Here is a 23407-nt window from a genome sequence, read left to right on the forward strand (position 1 = left end):
CCTTTGAGTAGAAAATTTCGTTGATTGTGTTGACTGCTATAAAATTTTGATAGGAATCACTAACAATCTCATATCACTGAAGATAAATCTTGTAGAAATTTAAGATATGACATATTTAGGGTAAAAATGGTTTCCAGAAAACCACTAATAATTTTCTTAAATTGATATAAAGCTGCAAGAAAAAAGGTATACATTCATTTTCCAAAGTTATTTTTTATCTAGGTGTCCTGAAGTCAGGTTTAAGGAAGAAGGAATGGGCTTGGGTCTGGTCAGGAAGAGGACCATTTCTTGCACTTGACACCAGCTTAGAAATAGCTGACATTTGATAGCATTGTCTCTTTGAGATTTATATCCCTCTGCTAGAATTACAGGCCTCCATGCCCTTTGGGAAATGCCTCCTTTTTTTAAATTTAATCACTTGGGAAAACATTGATTTTTATCCCTTTGAGTATCCCCTACTACCATCAAGGAAATTTTTTCTTTCCTTTTTGTTTTTTTCCAGAAACAAAAGTGGTCAATTTTTTTTTTTTTAATGTGAAAGGCCAGGAAGGGAACAGGCATACCCTACCTATATATTCTGAAAGCTGTTAATGGAATAGGCAGACCCTACGTATTCTGAAGCCCTTTAAAGTCCCTTGCTCCTGCCATCCAGTATCAGAAACAGAACTATTCCGAAGCTCTCTCCCAGACTGACTTAGAGCCTATTTTGGGACAGCATATAGCTTTCTGTCATACACACAGATAAACACACACGCACGCTCACACAAATCAACTAGCTGCCGAGCAAGCAACAGGAGGTGGCAGGATGCTTGCCACTGTGTCGCTGGATTTGTAAGCATCCTCTCCAAATTGTGGCCAAGGCTAGTTATACCCTGAGCTACAGCCAGCCTGCGAACTTGGGGACTCTGCCAAAGCCTTGACAGCCTTTAAACCTGTCTCTGCTGCTGGAGCCACACAGAAAAGTCATTAATTCTTTAAATAAAAGCTCCGTAAATGATTGGGGAACCCATTACTTGTTCAGCAGTGGTCTAGCTGGAGAGCAACTATCTGTGCATTCACTTTAAGGATCCTAGAATACTTAGAGGAGAGGAGTAAAGACATACATGCATTTAAAGTAAAATAACCTCAGAAGAGATGACACTCAAAGCAGTAGGTAAGTAAATGCAAAATGGCCTTTTAGACAGAGGAAGGAGCTCACAGAAAGGGAGGCCACAGAAAGGGAGACATTGTGATGTAGCAAAGCAAGCCTGGGCTTTGGAGCCAGAAGGACTGGGTCCTGATCCTCACTGATCAACTATCACAGGCAAGCTTCTTATGCTCTGACATTGGTTTCCTTAACCTCAGAAAAGAAGTGATAGCACCTGCCTTTGTAGAATTGTTTAGGGAATTGAGGTCAGCTGCACTTGAAGGCAGTCAATGTTGCAGTTTTATTTGTTTTTTAAAAGTGCATCAAAGAGTAGCTGAGTATAGACGTTTAAGTAGGATGAGCCTGGGAAAAACAAAATGAACTGTTATGGAAAAGTAATCACATCTAGTGGACTCTAAGTGCAAAGGTTTGAGAAAGGAGGCATTATTATTCCTTTTTATGGTCTGATTTTTATTGACTCTTTATGAATATGAAAACGCTTTCATGACTATTGTAGGAAAATTGGAAAGCATCAAAAATGCAAGGAAGAAAGTAAAAATCAAATAAAGTGTTCCAATGAAAACCACTATAAATATTTCATTTTTTTCTCCCAGTCTTCTCCTAATACTACATATTTCAACACAACTGAGATCACACTGTACCGTTTTGAATACTGCTTTTTGTACTTGTTTCAAACATATTTTCCCATGCCATTAACATTTCTCACAATGTGCAATGTCCACATAGAATTTCTTACACCAAAATTTTCTCAACCATTCCACTAACAGTAGACATTTAGTGCTGTTCAGCTATTTCACTATTTCAAATTCTTCCATGAATACCTTTGTGGCATAAATCCTATTTCTTTAGGGTAAGTTCCTTTAGGTGAAATTACTCTTTCTAGGTCCTTGCTAAATACAAAATGTTTTCCATTGAGGCTGTCGCAACCCACAATCCCACCAATGACAAGGGAGAAACAGCTATTCTTTTCAAATCAGAAGGCCAAACACTACCACCACCACCAACCCCCCCCCCGCCCCCGCCAGAAATTTTTTTTTTCCTAACTTGATAGCCACCAAATAGCATTTCATTGTTCTTTTATCTTCTTCCTCTTAGCGGATATACTTAAAAGGATCTGGAAGGAGACTCCAGATAAAGAAAAGCAGCTTTCTTTTATCCACCATCAATCAAGAAATATTTATTGTGCAAATCATTTTTACTCTGAATGTATGCTCCCTCCTTTTGGGAAACGTTTGGGGGAGTCCACCTTTCAGATTTTAGCCACTGTGGAGAGGATATATAAGGGACAATACAGCTGAAAATCCAGGATAAAACAAATGGTTCTGCCACTAACAGGCTGCCTGGAAAGCAAAGATACTTAACCATCTGAAATTCCAGTCCTTCAACCGATCTTCTGACTCTCCTAAGTGGCTCATAAAAATATGAACGTTCTAAAGTTTTATTAACGATTTGATAAAAAGTAAATGTCCAGGGCCAGGGATTTAGCTCAATGGTTCCGCCGCCTGCCTCACAAGCACAAGGTCCGGAGTTCGATCCCCGGTACCCTAAAATAAAATAAAATAAAATAAAGTAAATGGCTGTTAAAGTTGTTGGTGTATCCAAATTTGGCCATTTTTGAGAGTCCCAGTTCCTAACCCCAATGCCAGCTTTCCTGTCCTGTAGTAAAAGCGCAGAGCAGATGAGGACCTTCACCGAAAGGGAGTGTCCCCAGACAAATGAGGAAAACCACACTCTAGGAGGTTACCAGCCTCCGGACTACGTGCGGAACACGTCCAAACCGAGAGGTTTTATATCTTTTGATACAGAAAAGGAGGGTAGCGTTCAGGGCGCAGTCTGGGCAAGTTCTCTCTGTGGGACCGTCCCAGGATGGGGGCGTCTAGGGCGTGGGCTGCGGTGCACCGCGGCTCTCGCCGGCCGACGCCCCCGCCGCGGCCACAGCTGGGCCCCCTGCGGTCCTGCGTGCGGTCCCCGCGCTCTCGGCCCGGCCCCGCCCCGGCTCGGCGCCGGCGGGAAGTGGCGGGAGGCTGGAAAGCTCAGTCTGGGCACCAACTGAGAACCCCAGCCGGTCTGGGACAAGTTTAACCGTCCAACCCCAGTCTACGCCCCGCCCTGCCCTGCCCAGCGCAGCCCCTCCCCTCTCAGCAATTTAAATTTCTCCTCGGTGTTTCTGCACGTCCTTCGCACAAAACCGTGGAGGGTGCCTGATGTGGGGTCCAAAGACCTGAGTTAAAGCCAGGCTTGGTGTCCTCAGTCATCCCCGGCATTTGGTGTCTGCAGAGCTGTCTCCTGTTTCCCTCGCGTGCGGCCTTTGTTCGGTTCAGCGGGGGCCCCAGTGCATAGAACAGTGCGTGGCATAGGTCCGCATGTAGATTTCTGATGACTAAATGCTTCCCTGTAAAGTTACTACCCACAACGTGCACAAGTGGGTTCTGTGCAAGTTCCTGGTCATCAGTTACCAAAAAAATCCTACTGGCTAAATTTCTCTTTTAAAGCACACTGAAATTTTCCCCCAAAATTATTACGCGCCAATTGGTTAACACTGTTGTGATATTCCTGAAATATCTATTCAATCTGTCTCTAGCATTGTGCCAAACCCTACCTTCTTCTGAAAGCTTTTCCTGATTATCCACACCTGACCCTGGTGGTCTCACTGCAAATGTGCACATAAAATTACAGCTGAGCTCCTAAGAACTTTTCTGCTTTTTGAGATAGGGTCTCACTATGTATTTCAGGCTGGCCTTGAACTATGTAGCCCAGATTGGCCTCCAACCTGAGATCTTCCTGCCTCGGCCTCCCAAATGCTGGGAGTACAGGTGTGAGCCACCACTCCTGGTTTTATTTTCTGCATGGACTAGCATGTGGTCAGAGCCTAGGAATGGAATCAGACGCTTGGCCCCGCTTCCGACATTGCCGCCTACTGGCTGGGTCACTCCTGCAAGTCACTTCCCCTCTCTGGGCCTCGATGTCTCCATTTGTACCATTCCCAGGACTGGAATTCCATCCACTTAGGCAAGGATGAATGCGCCACTCGGAGAAGCTCGTGCTTCCCGCAGCCCTCCAGGCGCACCCCGCTCTCCCCAAGTACTGGACCAGGACATCCTACTGGGCTCGGGACGCACGAAGGGACCAAGGGTGTAGCAGCTTGGCGGAGGCGTCCCAGGGCCAGCACCCTTCCGCTCCGCCCCTGAGCCCTCCTCCCCTCTTTGGCCACTCCTTTACCCACCCCGCCTTCTCCTCCCGCCCCGCCCGAGCTGCGCATGCGCTAGTCTGCGAGCGTGTTTTTATAAAAGTCTGGCTTCGATCAGAAACTTCAATTTGTTGGCTGCAGCAGCAGGTAGCAGAGTGACCTCAGCGACTTGCGTGCTCCTGTAGCCGCTTCGGCTGGAAGGGAACTCTTACCATGGAAGGAGGAATCAGTGTAAGTCCAGTTTCAACCTGCTTTGTCCTAAGCGCACAAACGCGTAAATTTAGAGCCCAGCCCCTCTGCGAGTGGGCAGAACCGACCAGAACATTGGCGGCCCCCGTGTCCCGAAGAAGGCACGGAAAGAAATTTTCGGGATTATGGTTATATAGGGTGTATGAATGGAAAAGTTTTCTCTGTGAATAGAAAAGGTTGGCACGAGAGCTCTGCAGGGGGCATGTGTCCCCCGTGATGCTGCTGCGCGCGCCGGCTGGCACGCTGTTTGCAAACAGAACATTCTGTGCTCAGGGCGGAAAAGGCGCGCGCTCCAGGACTCCGACCCGTGGTCTCTTCCTCGGGCGAGGTGGGGTTTCTTGGAGTTACATTGTCTGAATTTAAAGGCGGGGGTCTGCGCTCCTGGACTAAGTTCCCAGAATGAGACCGCGTCCCAGATGAACTTTTCTACAGAGGCGCCTTTCTGTTCTTGCCATTGAGCTCACGTTTGCTAAACTCCGTGCGGCGGGCGAAGGTGTGCCCGTCCCCGGGCACGGCGGGCCGAGGGCGGGAAAGGTGGGCAGGCTCACTGCGCCACTCGCCTGAGGGGTCTGCACAGTGGCAGCTGCTGGGAGGTGGCCGGGCGCGCTTCGCGCGCCTTGGGAGTTAGAGGACCTTGCCAGAGTACGGGGCGCGCCGTTTCCCCGCGGCAGCGAGTGGACCCCGAGTTTTGCGAGTTTAGACCTTGCAGGGGTCGGAGGAGTGTAGACAGACACCGTGCAGCTGTTGGCGAGGAAGTGTGCGCGGCGGCAACCCGGGGAGTCGGAATTGTTAATAAGGCACCTGGGCTGCCGGGTCGCCTCGGCAAAGACTAGCAGGTGCAAGTGAGGAGACGGTTTAGCTCTCTCCGAGACCAATTGCGGCATGTAACCGTCGGTGGTTTCCTGAAGCCTTTTGAAACCCCCTTGCTAGAGAGGTTTTTCGTTTCCTCCCGCGGCGCGCAATTCAAAGACTCGCAGCGGAGCCGCCCAATCTCTCTCCAGCACCCCTGCGAGACAAGCCTGTTGGCCCGCAGCCCGGCAGCCAAACCCCTGGAGCAGCTGCCAGCAGGCGGTGGACCTGGGTGTGGTGGGCAGCGACGGCCAGGAGCTGGACGACCCGGCCCCTGGCTTGCCCACCGTCTGGAGGCTACCAGATGCCCACCTCCGACCTCATTAGCTGGATCAGTGGCCGGGTGGGAAGCGACCCGGGAGAGTGAGGAAATGAAACTCAGGGTGCAGGTCCCGTGACCTTCCCCACCCAGGAAAATACCGAGTGCCCTAACGTCGCAAACGCGCTAAGTACTAAAAACAGGGATGGCAAGAGACTCACGCCCCTAAGGAGGGCCCACTTGAAGTAGGAGGTGCCGATTACTCCAAGCTTTCTTCAGGCCTCCTTCTTCTTTCCCACTACGCGTTGCTTGAAGCACAGAATGGTTGGCATTTAGACAGGCGTGGGAAAAGCAATGTTTTTCGCCTTAGGAGAATAAGAGTTTGGGACACCTCCCGCACACACACACACACGCGGTGGTACGCCCTCCCCTCTTCCCTTCTTTGGCCAATCTTAATACCAAAAAAAAAAAAATCCTCGCAGCGATGCTAGATTCAACGCTCCATGGCCCCCACCCCATGCCTCCTGGGAGTGTCCTCTTTGTGTGTGCCTGTTTTTTCATTCCAGTGCGCGGGGCGGAAGAGTTAGCCAAGATGTGACTTTGAAACCCTCAGGATCTCAGCACCCTTTTGTTCTAAACAAAGAATCTTGTAATTGGTTCCGCTAAAGAGGGATATAATGAAGTGACTGCAGGAGAAGATGGGGATAATGGTTGTAGAATTCTATAATCTCCTGGGCCCTAACCCAGAACTTGAAGAATTTCTTGAGGAAGGCTGGTCTAGGTTGGGTTTAAAACCCATAAATTGTTTTAAAGTCCCAGACTCATGTTTTCTAAAACTTGGGTAATGCCTGCTGACCATGGAAGTGAATATGCATGCCCTTTGCCTCTTTTGCAGATATACACTTCAGACAACTACTCTGAGGAATTGGGCTCAGGAGACTATGACTCCGCAAAAGAACCCTGCTTCCGGAATGAAAATGCCCATTTCAACCGTATCTTCCTGCCCACCATCTATTCCATCATCTTCTTGACTGGCATCGTGGGCAACGGATTGGTGATCCTGGTCATGGGTTATCAGAAGAAATTGAGAAGCATGACAGACAAGTACAGGCTGCACCTTTCAGTGGCTGACCTCCTCTTTGTCATCACTCTTCCCTTCTGGGCAGTTGATGCTGTGGCAAACTGGTACTTTGGGAAATTTCTGTGCAAAGCAGTCCATGTCATCTACACTGTCAACCTCTATAGCAGTGTCCTCATCCTGGCCTTCATCAGTCTGGATCGGTACTTGGCCATTGTCCACGCCACCAACAGTCAGAGGCCAAGGAAGCTGTTAGTTGAAAGGGCAGTCTATGTTGGTGTCTGGATCCCTGCTGTCCTGCTGACTATTCCCGATTTCATCTTTGCCAATGTCATTGAGGGGGAGGGGAAATATATCTGTGACCGCTTTTACCCCAATGACTTATGGGTAGTTGTGTTCCAGTTTCAGCACATCATGGTTGGCCTTATCCTGCCAGGTATTGTCATCCTGTCCTGCTATTGCATTATCATCTCCAAGCTGTCACACTCCAAGGGCCACCAGAAGCGCAAGGCCCTGAAGACTACAGTCATCCTCATTCTGGCTTTCTTTGCCTGCTGGCTGCCCTACTACATTGGGATCAGCATTGACTCCTTCATTCTCCTGGAAATCATCAAGCAAGGATGTGAGTTTGAGAACACTGTTCACAAGTGGATTTCCATCACTGAGGCCCTTGCCTTTTTCCACTGTTGCCTGAATCCCATCCTCTATGCCTTCCTTGGAGCCAAATTTAAAACCTCTGCCCAGCATGCACTCACCTCTGTGAGCAGAGGGTCCAGCCTGAAGATCCTTTCCAAAGGAAAGCGGGGGGGACACTCTTCTGTTTCAACTGAGTCCGAGTCTTCAAGTTTTCACTCCAGCTAACGCTGATGTCAGAGACTTTTTTATACAATAAAGGACTTTTTTTTTAAAGTTACACATTTTTCAGATGCAAAAGACTGACCATACTGTACAGTTTTTATTGACTGTTGGATTTTGTCGTGTTTTAGTTTTTGTGAGGTTTAATTGACTTATTTATATAAATATTTTTGTTTTATGTTAATGAGCGTCTAGGCAGGACCTGTGGCCAAGTTTTTAGTTGCTGTGTGTCTGGTTGTAGGAATGTAGAAAAGGGAACTGAACATTCCAGAGTATGTAGTGAATCACGTAAAGCTAGAAATGATCCTCAGCTGTTTGTGCATAAATAATCTCTCTGTTCCAGTGGAGCATCTTTTTTCTTCCTATTCTGAAGTTGTTTGGTTACACTATGTGATTCTGCTATAGAAAATGGCACTTATAACCAAAGCCTGAAGTGGTATAGAAGTGCTGGTTTTCCAGTTTTCAGGAGTAAGTTAACTTCAGCACCTACAATGTACAGCCTTGTATTAAGTTGTTAATAAAAGTACTTCATAAACTTTTTAGTGTTATGTTCTGATTTCTGTTGACATCAATTTGGCTGGCAGAACACAAAAGTAATAATATGTTCAGGATATACCAGGTGCTATCCTAGGTATTTTGTTGTAATTACCCTGTATCACATCTCTGTTATTACTTAACATTTTATAGAAGAGGAAAGTGAGGTACAGAAAACCTAGGAAACTTGGTCAAAGGCATGTAGAAGGAGCAGTTTTAAACCAGCTAATGACAAAAATCTGAAGCCTTAGCCACTTTCAACTCAGATGGAAGTTTACACCTGTCCAACCAGTACCCATTCCTATAAAAGATCATCTTTCAGAAGGATATGTACATAAAAAAGGAAAGCTATCCAATGGTTTGACTTTTACTGGTACTTTCCCCTTGCATAATCCATGTTAGTGCCATTCTTTAAGTATAGATAGCATCATTGTCTTTTCACGGATGAAGGAACTAAGGTTCAGAAACTTTCCATAACTTGCATTTTCAAAAAGCCAAGCTAAGAACTGGTTTATCGTTCCAGATCTTGCTCTTAACCCTTAGCCACTATTGTACCCCAGAACACCTGTTCATAAGTCAACCGAATTGTTATTGAAAATGAGAACAAAAGTGAATGTTTACTTAATAAAATTAACCATACCCAAAATACCCTTCTTGCTAAATATCTTCTATGTAAATCTCAACACTTTATTTTAATCTATTGCAATATCTAGCACCTCCTCAACGACTCGGCCAAACAGCTAAAAGTTAACATTGGTGCTTTTTAGAGCTCAAAGAAAAGTTCACTGAAGCAAGCTCTGTACTGCCAATATTTTACACAAGATTTTGGAGTGTTATGTAACATCACCATGGCTATTTACACTACCATTGTGCAAGCCATGGGCTCTTGAGTAAATTTCACCTCCGGTCTCCATTTAAAGAAAATTTGTAAACTATAGTGGCCATACCTACCTCACTTTGGAACACAAACAGGGTGCTCCAGGCCTGCATTCAGATAATAATAGGATATAATTAAAGCAATATTTGGTCTACTTTTAGTAATTGTTTCTGGCACAGAAAATCCATTTTGGAGGAAAAATTGCAATGCCTTATCCTTCTAAGGCAAATCACATTTGTCCAAGACAAATTATAGATCCTGTGAAGGGAAATAACTTAATTACTTAAAATAGAATCTAATTTGGCTGTACATTTTTGCTGCAGTCTATGGATCTGGGGTAATTCAGATTGGTATTCCTATTCCACTTGAGAACACAATTAGATTTTAGATAGGAAATTATCTTGAGATTTCTTGGTTTTCTCTGGGAATCCTAATTGGATCACTCTTCATTTAAGCATAGTTTTAGATGTACTCTCCCAAAGGCCGAGTGTTAAAGTCATGACCATTGTGACAGACTTCACTTGAACCTTCTCTGTAAATATTTATTCTCCTGGAGACAATAGAATAAATCCTTGGAAGGAATTCTTTTTCTTTCTCATCTTGGCTTGAAATCTCCTTACCCCAGATTCCTCTCCTTTGCCGTGGAGTCACAACAAAAGGAACTGAGCTGAAACAAAATTCCCAGTGTCACCAGTCTTGATGGATATTTCATTCTCCCTTCGAACAAAGGTGGGATAACTCTTTTTCAAAAAGAGAAGAAAAACAGCCTTGGCTCTCTCCCTGCCCTAAAAGGGTGCCCCCTGGACCCTCCCATGCTCACAGCAGCTCCAAAGCCTTGCTGTGTTGTAGTTCATCTGACAATCTGGGGAACTCTAGCTTGAAGAGGCTGATTGTTCCCTCTCCTCTTCCTCTATGAATGAGGCCCTTGAAGGTCAGTAATGTAGATCCAGTTGTATAATGGAAGCTAAAATATTTAAATTGTATGCATGCTGCCAATAGTGGTATAAATATGACATCTGAATAACAGTGTCCATAACTGGGGAGGAATGTGAATGTTATTATCTTGCAAGGCTTTTGTTTTCCTAAATGCCACTTGGCAATTTATCCCCCCCCTACTGTGAGCTTCAAATTCCCCTTTTGTGGTTGTATTAAGATAATGATTCCAGGTTACTTTTTAGGAGAATTCAGGCTTTATTGTAATAATTAAACTAAGTGTCTATAACTTTTTCCTAGCTTCTTATCAAATGTTTCATAAAGGCTCCAAAACTGAGTGTCATTATTCCCATGTAATATTCACTTCAGAAAGAACTCTAGAGACAAAATTCAAAGTAGTCTAGAAAATAATCCAGTATCCCCAACAGTTAGAAATGTAGCATAGCACTCTGGCATCATAAGGATTTGCCCAGCCCACTTTGAGGAGGTCTTCTACCTGGTTGCCAACATGGCTTAGCCAGTTAGAGATAGAAAAATCCACACGTAGCCAGAGGAATGACCTTCCCACGAGCACAGTCTAAGAGGGATATTTGTGCCTCCTATGTCAATAAAGTAGTTAAAACAAATTCTTTCAAAGCAGTGTTCCTCAACTGTGGGCAATTCTAGTGCCCCCCCCCCAGCATTTGGTAAAGTCTGGAAACATTTTAGGTGATCCTACTGGGTGAGGAGGTGTGGGCAGGGAGCAGTAGATGAGGTGCTACTGGCATCTAGTGGGTAGGGGCCAAAGGTGCTGCTAAATATCCTACAATACTTCGGACAGCATCCACTACAAAGAGTTATCCAACCCATAATGTCAGTAGTGCTCAAAGTTGAAAACTCCTTTTCTGAGGTTATAGTAATCAAGAATTTATCCAACCAGTATAATTCTATGAATCTACAAACAGATTTCTATCTACTATAGTCTGAATGTTTGTGTACTACCAAAATTCATATGTTGAAATCCTAACCCCAAAGGTGATGGTATTAAAGAGGTAAGACCTTTGGGAGGTTGCTTGAGTCAAAAGAGCATAGCCTCTATTATTGGAATCAGTGCCCTTACAAAAGAAAAGCCAGAAATTTAGCTTACCCCTTTTATCATATGAGGACATAATTTGAAGTCACCATCTGTGAATCAGAAAGCAAACCCTCACCAGATAATGGATCTGTTGGTGCCTTGCTCTTCAAATTTTGTAGCCTCCAGAGCTATGAGAAATAATTTCTATTGTTTATAATCCACAGTGCACTCTACCCATTCCCACCTACTCAACTCACATAATTCTCTTACACCCTTATCTCAATGTTCCCTCGTCATCACGACACATCTTTCTGTTTATTTTCTTTCTGATGGCTTCTCAAAGGTAGGGACTTCGTCATTTCTTCTCTTTTCCCTGATGGGCTTCTGCCTGCCACGCTTCGAAGACAACCCACAAAGGACAATAAATAAAGGGTGACTGCTGAGGATTCTCTAATTCCCATCAACTATCTGTCTCTCTAAAATCCATAATGTTTACTCATTTATTCCTTACCACTGCCTGTGATTCAATTTTGAACACTTCTCATTTTTCTCTTTTTATTAAAAAATAAACAAGGAATAATGAGGTGCCAGACCATTGTTCTATTGTCTGCAACAGACTTGGGTTAATTTAAATCAAACCTAGTAAGTGGGTCAATTAAAATCTTCTAAACCTTCTGGGAAAAAGTCCTCTTTCAACCAAAAATTCAAGCTGGGTGCAGTTAAGGACTCACAATGTTAAGAAGTCACAAGAAAGGAAAGAATTTTTCAAAATCAAACAAAGGTACTCAACCAAACTATAGCAGGTGTTGAGTGTTTATCTGGCAGAGCTGGTCCACCATTAAATTGATTTACATATCACAGTTCAACTAACCAGAACCCAACTCATCAGAACTCTTAATTAAAGGGGATTACTTCCTCATATTTGACTCTGTCAGACAGAAAGTAATCTATATTGATAGCCATTAAATTTCAAGCACTCAGGATACAAAAATCCACCAGTTAGATATTGCTATCTTCATTTTTAGGAGAGGACACTTTAAAGAAAGTTAAACTGCATTCATCTGATTGTACTTTGGAGGGGTATTTTGAGACAGGGTCTTGCTGTACAGTCCAGGCTGGCCTTTGAACTCACTGTGTAGCCATAGCCCAGGCTGGCATCAAACTCACAGTGATCCTCCTGCTTCAGCTTCCCAAGTGCTGGAATTACAGGCATGCACCACCATAACTGGCTTATGATTATACACAGCTCAGAGCCAGAATGGTCCTACATTCATCCTTTTATAGTCATTCATTTAGTGAACCAATTGTTGAACAATAGTCTGGACCATGCAAGTATGAAAGTTGCTCATGGTGGAGAGGAAGATGTAGTCTTTTGACATTCTAGACATGTCAGAAACTTACCTAAATGACTCTCAGACTTTCCAACTTTCAACATTTTAAGAAATCAAAGTTTCCAACCAGCCATCTGACTTTCCTGTTGCAGTCAACCCCCCATATCCATAAGTTCCACATTCATAGACTCAACCAACTGTGAATTGAAAATATTCAGGAAAAAATTATATCTGTAATGAACATTTACAGAATTTTTCTTGTTTATTTCCTAAACAATCCAGTACAACCATTTATGTATAAAGCATCTATATTATATTAATTATTACAGTAATGCAGAGATGATTTTCAACATGTAGAGGATATACCTAGAATTATATACAAATACTACATTGTTTTATATAAGGGACTTGAGCATCTATAAATTTTGGTATCCACAGGGGGTCCAGGAACCAATCCCTGATGTATATACCAAAAGATGACTACATTTAATACCCTCTCGTGCTTGCTTCCATTCCTTCCCTATGTAAAAGAGAGTAGATCCTAGCCCATCTCACAAAGGGGGTTAGAAGCCCCTAATCTTGGACCTCCTTCCACTTCACTAACCCAAGAGAAGCTATTCACATCATGAAGATAAGAGCAGGAATTTTGCCAAGCCATAGTATATGAGAAAGAGTCCTGAAGGTAGCGTCTCAGCCTTCTGTTCACAGAAGACAACTTGTTAGGCCCCTGGGACTGAAAAAGGAAATCAAGACCATCATTTTGGACTACATCCCACTTCCCCTGGCAAATCTACTTAGTCTCTATCAGTCCGAGTAAGCTTTTCCATCTTAAATTCTTAACACATGAAGTCTGCACATGTAAGCTCACACAAATAAAAGGCTTTGGAAAAGTTAAAAGCAGCTAAATGTATATGCCACCATTTTTTAAATTTTTAAATAAATTTTGTTTTTCAACCAATATCTTAAGCACTAGGACCTTTACAGTTGAACATTGTGAATTAATGGACATTTGATTTGATTAAAAAACAGATTTCATGAGGTTGTGCCAATATTGGCTAAAATTAATAAAGTCAGCTCATTTGTTTAGAACTTGATGTTTTCTGAAGCCAGAATCAAAAGTGTGAGTCCCACTGGAACTACCTTTATAGAACTGTTACCCATGAATATATAGAAGTTTTTACTGTTGTTTTGTTTTTCGTTTCTCTGTTTTTGCAGTACTGAGGATGGAACCCAGGGTCTCATGCATACTAGGCAAATGCTGTACTACTGAGCTACACCTCCAGCCCAGTGTAAGTTCCATGAATATAAAGATCATGTCTCTCTTGTTCATGTATTTCCAGTGTCTAGAAGAAGGATCCCAAGCTTTTTACATAAAGGGGCAGATAGTAAATATTTTAGGCTCTGTGGGCCATGCATTTTCTGTCATATCTACCAGAATTTAAGTTTCATGGGATTTTCACATGTCACAAAATATTATTTTTCTTCTGATTTTTTTAAACCTTTAAAAAATGTAAAACACTAGGTTTTGCTCTTGAACTATATAGAAAACAAGTAGCAGGCCAGATCTGACCTGTAGGCTATAATTTGCTGACTCCTGTTTTAGACAATGCTTAAAATATAGAAATTTGATAAATATGAATGAACAAGTAAGTGTAACTCTAAATACAGGAAAGTTTACTTTTTAAGCTTATAGTGGCAAGAACCCCAGGGAACTAATGACTTTTATCTGTTCACATAAATATGACACTCGCCATTTATAAAGCACTTTACCATTCACAAAATGGCTTTCATGTGGAGAGCCTCAATGAGGGATTGTAAACCGGTTTGCCGTGTTGGTTGGCAAGATCCTCCTGTATTAGTGAGTCTACTGTTTCAGGAAGAAAAGTTCTGGGAAAATAACTTTTTATTCCACCTTTGTGCAGCTCTATCACTCTCATCTCAGATGACATGTCCTTCTCTTGGGACTCCCTATAGCTACCTCACTGACAGCTAACTAATAAAAGTTTTTGAGCCCCTGCCTAACCTTCCTTGGGTGTGAGCAACATCCATTTGCCCCTCCAAGGTGATAATCACCAGTCACAACTTTTGGCAGCAACTCCCCAGTCAATAAATTGGACAAAAGGAAAAGCCATAATCCATGACAGTGAATAGTGTTTCCCAGCCACAAGCGGAGCCACAAAAGCCCAAGAAAAATCGATGGTGTGGAAAGAGTTTGGACCGACCTCAGCTTTAGGGGAAGGAGGATAATTCTGCAGCTTCCTTTTACCCTTCAGGTGCCTCAGAGAAATGTCAAAATTAATATCCAAGGGGCTGCAACTATAGTGTCTCTTACTTAAAACTTCTCCAAGTTAACTTTGTCACTGAATAGAACAATCTTCCCAAGGTGAGAGACCCAGCTTCTGTCTCTAATGAGAAGACATGAAATGAAGCTGAAGAAATGGTAAGGTGTTTTGAGCTTTAAAGTGGGTTTTCTGTTAGATCTGTTTGACAGAATGAAAATGCCTGCCTAGGCTCCATGGCCTTGAGTAAAGGAAGACAAGCCCTCTAGACAAATATGGCCTCGGAAAACAATTCCTAGCTGGGTTGATTTATCATCAGTATGAAGTGGAGAAGAAGAGAGAAGTATGAATATAGTAAATAAAATGGGAAAGGACACAAAGTGCCTTTTGTGAAACAAAAGAGGAAATAAAACTGATAAACAAAAATATAAGGAAATGTCAACCTCACTGGTAACCAATAAAAATCAAAACCACAACACACTGCTTCTCATGTATTAAACTAGTAAATATTTTTTAAAGTAATAGTGCCCCAAGTGCCAGTGCGCAGTGGGCCACACACCACCTAGCACTGCTAGTCAGACAGAAACTGGCCAGACACTTTTACAGCCACAGCAAATACTCTGAAAGCCTTGATGCTCATCCCTCTTGGCACAGAGATACTGTTTCTGGACATCGAACTTCAGGAAGCAAATCTTGAATCTTAAAAACATTTTGTGTACAGGCCTGGCACTGTGACACACTCCTGTGAAATTTCAACCATTCAGGAGACCAAGACAGGAAAATCACAAGTTTGAGGTCAGCCTGGGAAACTTAACAAGATCCTGTCTCAAAATAAAAAAGGGCTGGGAATGTGGCTCAGTGATGGAGCGCTTGCTTATGTAGAACAAAGCCTTGGGGTCAATCCCCATTGTGAGAGAGAGAGAGAGAGAGAGAGAGAGAGATTGATTTTGTATACAAAGTTGAGTTTTGCGTTTGTAATAACACGAAACTAACAGTCATCTTAACATCAGCAGCAAAATGAGGGTTAAGGAAACAATGATTTATCTGCACAGTAGAATATTATCCAGCTTCATAAATAAATAAAACCACTAGAAAACATTTATGATGTGTGAAATGAAAGCAGCAGTTACAAAACTGTGCATACTATCTGATTATAAATATGTTTTAAAGTCAATTCATATTTTAAAAGAACATAAAATGCTATTAGTAGTGGTTTGAGTCCTATGTTTTGGAATGATTAAAAGATTTTTTAAATTTCTTTGTATTTTCCACACTTATTAGAATGAATAATGCAAAGATAATCAACTTATTTTAAGAGGTGTAGGGCAGGAGGGAAAGTATATAGCCCCAGACTCCTTTTTAGGCTATCAGTACACCACGTGGGAACTTGGTATTTTCTTTTCTTTTTTTTTAAAATCCACTCTGAGCCCAAGAAGGTACTAGACAAATGATTAGTGAGCTGAAGTGCAAAAAAATCAGGCATATATATTACCCTCCAAGTGTTTAGAATCTAGTGGTAAAGTTTGCCAGTAGCAGAAATCCTAACATTCTATTCCCATGTGTCTTTGATCCAGTCCAGTGTTTCTTAACTGATGGTCAAGATTTCAAGAAATCATTCTAGAGAATTCCAAAGTTAAGGAGAGTGAAATTCAGGTCAGGCTGAGCTCACAATGAGTGCACTTATTTCAATCAATACGTAGTCAAGACACTGTCTTTACAAGTCTGCTCCATTGAGGCTGTGGTAGAATTGACACAGATCTGAGTTCTCTCAAAGGACTTTTCCTGGAGAGGTCAAGTCTTTCAGAATCCACAGGAAAGTAAACATACTAGAAAACCCTAAAGGAAATCTCTGAAAGGATCAGGCATTCATACTTGACGACAGTAATGTGGGGCCTGAAATGGGAACAATGTATAAGTGGCTAACTCTAAATATTCCATTTTTGTATTGTATTAGAAAGGAAATCTCATGTTGGGGAAGAACTTCCTTCATTCTAATAAGTCCCTCAAAATATAGCAGTTCACAACAATGGTGGTTTACAGCATGTCACATAATGCAAAGCTCTGAGGTGGGAAATGGTAGCAGAAAAAGACCAAGGTTCGCTTTTGGCCAGAGGATGCTGCACGTTCATTACTTTATTTTTTGAGACAGGCTCAAGAGTCAGATTGAAAACAAGGATTATGGAGGAAACATTAATTTTGCTTATGGTTAAAATGAAATTATTACTGAATAATGCTATAGCAATTTTTTTGTTGTTGTTACCAGGGATCAAACTCAGGACTTGTGCTTGTGAGGGAGGCACAGTGCCACTGAGCTACATCTGTGACCCTACTATAGCAATTTTAATTATTATTCTGAAAAACAAATTACCCAACTGTGAATATAAACTCTCCTCAAACGAGTATATGTTTTAATGGTAAAGATTTTACCTGCCTTGATTTAGATTTTAAATCCACAACATAAAGAAGTCTTTATTTTTAGTGTGAAGCATGTGGTTATTTAGGATTTGGACTTGTTCTGTTATGATCTATGATTTACTTAGTTGAGCATTACAAGTCTATCCATGAATTACTAAAGAATTTAGGTCTCATACTTTATTGTCTGTTTTTTACATGCACATATACAACTCTTTGGCTAAAAATTCGATATTTGAAGAAACACATTAATTTTTTTAGCATTCAACACAAGTTGAAACACTTTATACCAAAGAGTTGTTTATTGACAGTTCTGTGATCTTCTGTTACAGGCTGAATTATTTCCCACCAAAATTTGTATATTGAAGCCCTCACATTTATTGGCTTTCTACTTCACCGATTTTCTCAGTCTCCTTTTTTTTGGGGGGGGGGGTGCGGTACTGGAACCTTGTGCTTGCAAGGCAGGTATTTCTCAGTCTCCTTTGCAAGCCTATCCTTCTCTACTCAAATTCTACTTGTTGGAGAACCTCAAGGTTCATCCTTTGGCCCTCTTGTCTACCTACTGTACTTGATTTAATCATCACTCATGATTTAATCTGACCTAAGAGTTTAATAGAAGTCATGTGGAGCCGGGGATTTAGCTCAGTGGTTTTGAAGCCTGCTATGCAAGTGCAAGGACCCGAGTTTGATCCCCAGTACCAAAACAAACAAACAAACAAAAAGAAGTCATGTGGGCCACTTTCAGGTGGTGACCCTAAAATCATGCTCTCCCTGCTGTCTGGGATGCTGAAGCCTTACACAGCTCATTTAGATCCAAAGCTAAAAACTTTGTGTTAGAATGGCAAACTGCCTTACCAGCCCTGGACTGTGTACCTATGGCTTATTATGTGAAATAGAAATGACTCCATCTTCTTGAGCCACTGTCCTTTGGGACTGTTAAATATAGAAGCTTGGACTGTACCTTTAATTAGTACATCCAGCATTCCCCATCTAAATAAATGGCATCTTCACCCACCTACATTATCAAATCAGAAACCTATGATACCCCATCCTTCTTCACATCTAATTTATCAGCATGTCCTGTTAACTGGACCTAAAAAGTATATCTCAAGTACATCTACATCTCAAATGTAGGCATGCCTAGTGCCTTACCACCCAACTGATTGTCTCATTTTGGTTTTGACCCCATACAGCTTTTCACCTAATTGCAGCCAGAAACAGCTTTAAAAACTTAAATGCATCCTGTCATGTTCCTGTTTTAAACTTCTCAGTGGCTTCTCATTTCATCAAGATGTCTCAAGTATCCTCCTTGCTTTCTTCCCCAACCTCATCCTGTGTCACTTTCCTGTCATTCACAAGTCTTCAGCCATGGTAGCCTTCTCTCCATTTCAGGTCCTCAAACACTACAGGCTCTTTCCCACCACTGGCCTCTGCTCATGTTCTGTCTCTTCTTCTCCATGTTTGTTCTTTCATTCTTTGTTGGGTTTGTTCCTATTCCCCCCTAGACTGAAAGGAAGCTCTGTGGAACCAGAATCTGTGTTGGTGTCATTCACTTCCACACATTCAGAAGCATCATAGTACCTATCACATAGTAGTTGCTCAATAAATCTAATACTTCTTGAAATGAAGTAAGTAGGAGAAGAACACGATGGAGCAGAGGCTAAGGAAAAAACATACCTGGAAGAAGTAAGTAAAATTGATTTTGGTTGAATGTATTAGTTTACCAGTTCTATCATAACAAATTCTCACAAACTGGGAACTTTAGAACATCAGAAATGTGCCCCTTAAGAAAGCCAAGAGCAGAAAGCATATCTAGAAGGTTGGCCCATTGTATGACATGCTAATGAGACACTTAGTAAGACCAAGTGCAGACACTCAAAATATATCTCTAGTGCAAGCCTAAGCTTTTCTACCTTCACTCAGTCTTTAGAATATGTTTTCAACCTATCCATCCAAACATATTTTTGTCTATCTCCCATTCCACAATCATGCCCATGTTCTCAATCCCTAAGCACATCAACTGGTTCTCACCTTTGGTCAGTCTCTGCTTCAATCTTGATTGATTTTTATCCCTACTACCTAGTTACCCAAGTTATCCCCCTTCTTCAAGGCTCCAACTCGTGAAGCCAATCTTTGACTCTGAGAAGCCACAGTTGAATTTTTGTGTTAGTTTTTCTCTCCTAAGGATAGAGAACACATTACATATGTTCCATATACCCAATGAGCTAATAAGAATTAGCCAAATACCCAACCTAATGGCTACCCAATATTTACTGACTAATGTACAAATGTGTTACTTTCTGGGTACAATAACTGGGAATAGATGCTTAGCATTTTAGATGGAGAAGGACCTTGGAGATTATCTGATTAAAATCTCTAATTTACACATGAAAAATCTAACATCAAAGGAACATGAAAATGTTTTCTCTCTATTTAAAGCAGCATGCAAATTAATATTCAATCACATCTTCATCAGTGAGCACCACTGAAACCCTGTGTCCCATTAATTACATTTTCAATAACCATCCTTTGGCTTCCATTCCATCTATTGTTCCCAATCACACGCCTAATAGGTGAGAGAAATGAAATGAGCCAAAACACAAACACCCAAGGCATCAGGCTGTCTCGAATAATGGCGAGAGCAGCAACCAGGGGTGGGTGGATGAGGTTTATAAGGGCTGGGGGAGTGTGGTGGAGGCAGATGATTGGCTACAACTGGGGCAAGGTGGGAAAAAGCAGGTCTTTGTTCTCTCTGGAGTGACCATTCCCTGTAGGCAGGGGCCATTTTAGGATGCAGGGTTGTCGGGACCATTTTATCTAGCAGAGAACTCTATCAGTAGGTACCTGTTATCGGGCTCTGTGATTATGAACGAGATGAAGCCCTGCCCGTCAGAACACAGTGTATTTTAGAAGTTAGAATCTGCATTGATCTCTCCCTTCCAGATATCCAGCTATGTGACAGTTTTCCAAGGAACCATGAAGTGTATGCACATAAATAAAACAAAAGCCCATTTTGACTGATTCAGATAATAAACACAACAGATTCACCTCCCTGAACTGACTTTTACCTGTCTCATCACAACCGTCTACTCTCATGCTGAAAAGTAGGTCAAATTTAGTGTAAACTATGTTGAATAAAAATGAAAGTATGAACATATGACTATATTGAATATAATTAGCTTTTTGGAGTTGTTTAGCTCTTCTCTAATTCAAACAGCTCTCTGTGAATCTTACTGAAATATGCTAACCATCCTATTGTGAGATACAGGTTAACTTATAGCAAGCTACATAATGATGTAGAGAGAAATGGACCAGAGATATTCTTGACCAGCTTTTAACCTTCTGTATTTTTTATTGCAGCAGTATAAGTGTTGTGCATGCAGCTAAGATGAGGGGGAATATGTTAAACCCTGGCAAGGTGCCAAGGATCTCCTTTCACGTGTACCTCCTTGGGAAGACATTAAGAAGCCATTCTCAAACTGTGTGATACCATTTTACACTGACTCAGCAGCACAGCTCACAGAAAAAAGGAGGTTAGCAGAGTGGGAGCTCTCAAGCCCTCTATTGTCTTTCCCCACAGTCTACTGGGAACTCCCCCCTCTACAGAGGGCCTCACTGAAGAGGAGTCCATGGGATCACAGGAAATGCTCACACAGAAGCTGGGCCTCAGGTACCCATGACCATGCTCTTGGCACCCAAGACCTCATGAGTCCATTCTCTAACAACCTAAATCTGTAGCCTGGGTTTCCCTGGTCACCCTCCTAAGGGCAGAATATTTTTACCCATATGCATACTCTTAGGCCCAAGGTAGCCAAGGCACAGCTATTTGCGGAGGAAAATGGAACTTGGATGGGCCAGTTGGAGTATCCCAAGCTCCAAAAAAGCAGGCCCTTAAAGTATGGAATGGAGTCAAGAATGAAAAGTGCAGGCTGAAGCCTCCACTTGCACATTTGCTGAAAGGTTAGGGTTCAGTCAGTTCCAACCCTTGTAAAGTGTGCTGCATTAGAAAACATCTTTATGCCTTATGCCAGTATGACTCTATACAACTGATTCTTCAAAGAATTGCTCCAGCAGGAGAAAGCCATGGCAGGGAGTCTGCTAAGGAAAGGGTATCATGACATTCCCACACTTTGGTACCTCATCATTGGTGGGCTGGAAAGGAATCTGTCATAGAAGTATAAAGAAGTATAAAATTTCCCTCTGAAGGTATGATAATTGGATCTGCTGAAATTAACTGACAATAGGAAGATTAACAGAAAAAAAGGCATAAAATTTATTAATATGCATATGTGCCTGGTACCACACAAAATATGAAATCCAAAGAAGGTCCATATGGCTCAGTTTTAAAAGCCTCTGCATAGGGTAGTGTAAGCAATTTTAGAGAAAGAGTAAATGACTTTTAGGGAAGATGAATGGGTCTGACGGAGAGACAATAGCTGGGAACAGTATTCATATGGGCTGCAGCTATGGTACCCAGTCTAATCCTCCTTCCTGTGATGCAGATCAGTTCTTGGGAAGGGATTGTTACAACAATGAAACATCTTCTAGAGAATCCAGCCTTTAAGTAGATAGGAGAACTTCAGAGAAACCACTTCCCTGTTGTTTGGAGAGAAAGAGGAGACCTGGAAGGAAGCTCCCCCACCGCCATCCCAGGCTCCTAGGGCAGAGAAGGTGAGCTGGTCCCAGCACCCGGAAGGAAGCTCCCCCAGAGCCATCCCAGGCTCCTAGGGAAGAGAAGGTGAGCCGGTCCCAGCAGCCGGAAGGAAGCTCCCCTACCGCCATCCCAGCTCCTAGGGCAGAGAAGGTGAGCCAGTCCTAGCACCTGGAAGGAACCTGCCCTACGGCCATCCCAGGATCCTAGGGCAGAAAAGGTGAGCTGGTCCCAGCACCCAGAAGGAAGCTCCCCCACTGCCATCCCAGGTTCCTAGGGCAGAGAAGATGAGCCGTGTGGGCACCAGAGGCACATCCCCCACCCTGTGGAAATGAGAAGACACATAAACAAGCCTCAAAAACAGACTTCCAGATCACCTACAGCAACCCCAAAGGGAAACGAGATGGAACAATCTGATACTCAACCACCTGGACTCTCTGAACTGGCAACAAAAGAGGATCTGGGAAAAATGAAATCAGAAATAATTACTCAGATAACAGCAAAGATTTTGCTCTGCAAGACATGATTAATAAATCTAGAGAGGACACAGATAAAAAAAATAGAGGATCTGAGGAACATGATAGAATCCCAACATAGGAAACAAATGGAATCCATAAAACAGATACAAACAGATTTCCAGGAGATTAAAAACTCCACTAAAAGTCTGTGCAGCAGAATGAACCAATGTGAAGATAGAATTTCACATATAGAAGATAAGATTGCAATTAGTGAGGAGGAAAAGAGAAATAGGATTGAAAGATAGGGAAATGGGGAAAGGTCAGAGAGACCTTGAGACTGCTTTAGATGAGCATGTCAAAGTAACAAACTTTGAGGTAGTATTTTCTGAGCCCCAACAGAAGCATTTGGGATGTGGACTTTGTTTAGAGCTCAAGGTTACACACTAGCCTTCATATCAATTTTGCCTGGCCCAACAACTCTAAATTCAACTAGCTAGAGTGGATTTTTGTGTGGTAGAATGTTGCTTGTATATTTGGTTTTTTAAGTTTTTAGAAATCCGAGGTTTAGAATTTAAATTAGATATCTGTTATGGCTTGGATTTTAAAATGTCCTCCAAAACTCATGTGTAAATTTTGGTGGCCAGCTAATGGACTTTGTTGGGAAGTGACTGGATTATGAGGGTGCTAACTTCCTCAACTGGATTAACCCAAGGATGGGGTCATAATTTGATGCCATTACTGATGGAAACAGGAGATGGGACCTAGTTGAAGGCAGTGGATCATGAGGGTGTGAACTTGGGGACTATATCTTGTCCCCAGCCCCTTCTTCTTGAGCTTTTTCCCTTTCTGTTTCTCAACTACCATGAAGTGACCTGCTTTCCTCTGCCACACTGTTCTTCCATGATCTTTCTGCCTCAGCAGAGGCCTAAGCAATGGACCCAGCCATTGAAACCATTTTTGAAACCTCTGAAACAGACCTTTCCTCCTTTTAAGTTGTTTATGTCAGGTATTTTGTCACAGTGACAAAAAGCTAACTGATACAGTGTCTAAACCCTACTTTCAAAATGAGTTTAAATTTTGGCTAAGATTCTTATTCTACTATACTTAGGGTACAATGAGATCTTTACAATCATTATTATCTGAAAATTTCTATCTATTTTTTCTTTGTTCTCCCCCCACTCCCTATCCTTCTCCCTTGCTTCTTTTCCTCCACTGACATACAAGTGGCTAGTGTGTACATACTAATGAAGTGCC

The 23407-nt window shown here is 42.4% G+C and overlaps 1 protein-coding gene across 1 annotated transcript; it reads left to right on the forward strand.

The window, feature by feature from the left end:
• Positions 1-4377: 4377 nt before the first annotated feature.
• Cxcr4 (C-X-C motif chemokine receptor 4) lies at positions 4378-8162 on the forward strand. Its single transcript, XM_004836118.3, has 2 exons — positions 4378-4565; positions 6587-8162. The coding sequence occupies exons 1-2, from the start codon at positions 4548-4550 to the stop codon at positions 7628-7630; spliced, it is 1062 nt and encodes a 353-aa protein (XP_004836175.1). The 5' UTR covers positions 4378-4547; the 3' UTR covers positions 7631-8162.
• Positions 8163-23407: the final 15245 nt, after the last annotated feature.

This window comes from Heterocephalus glaber, unplaced genomic scaffold (assembly GCF_053883595.1).
Source record: "Heterocephalus glaber isolate CG9 unplaced genomic scaffold, H.glaber_assembly_v1.0 deba00000347, whole genome shotgun sequence".
Classification (NCBI taxonomy): domain Eukaryota; kingdom Metazoa; phylum Chordata; class Mammalia; order Rodentia; family Bathyergidae; genus Heterocephalus; species Heterocephalus glaber.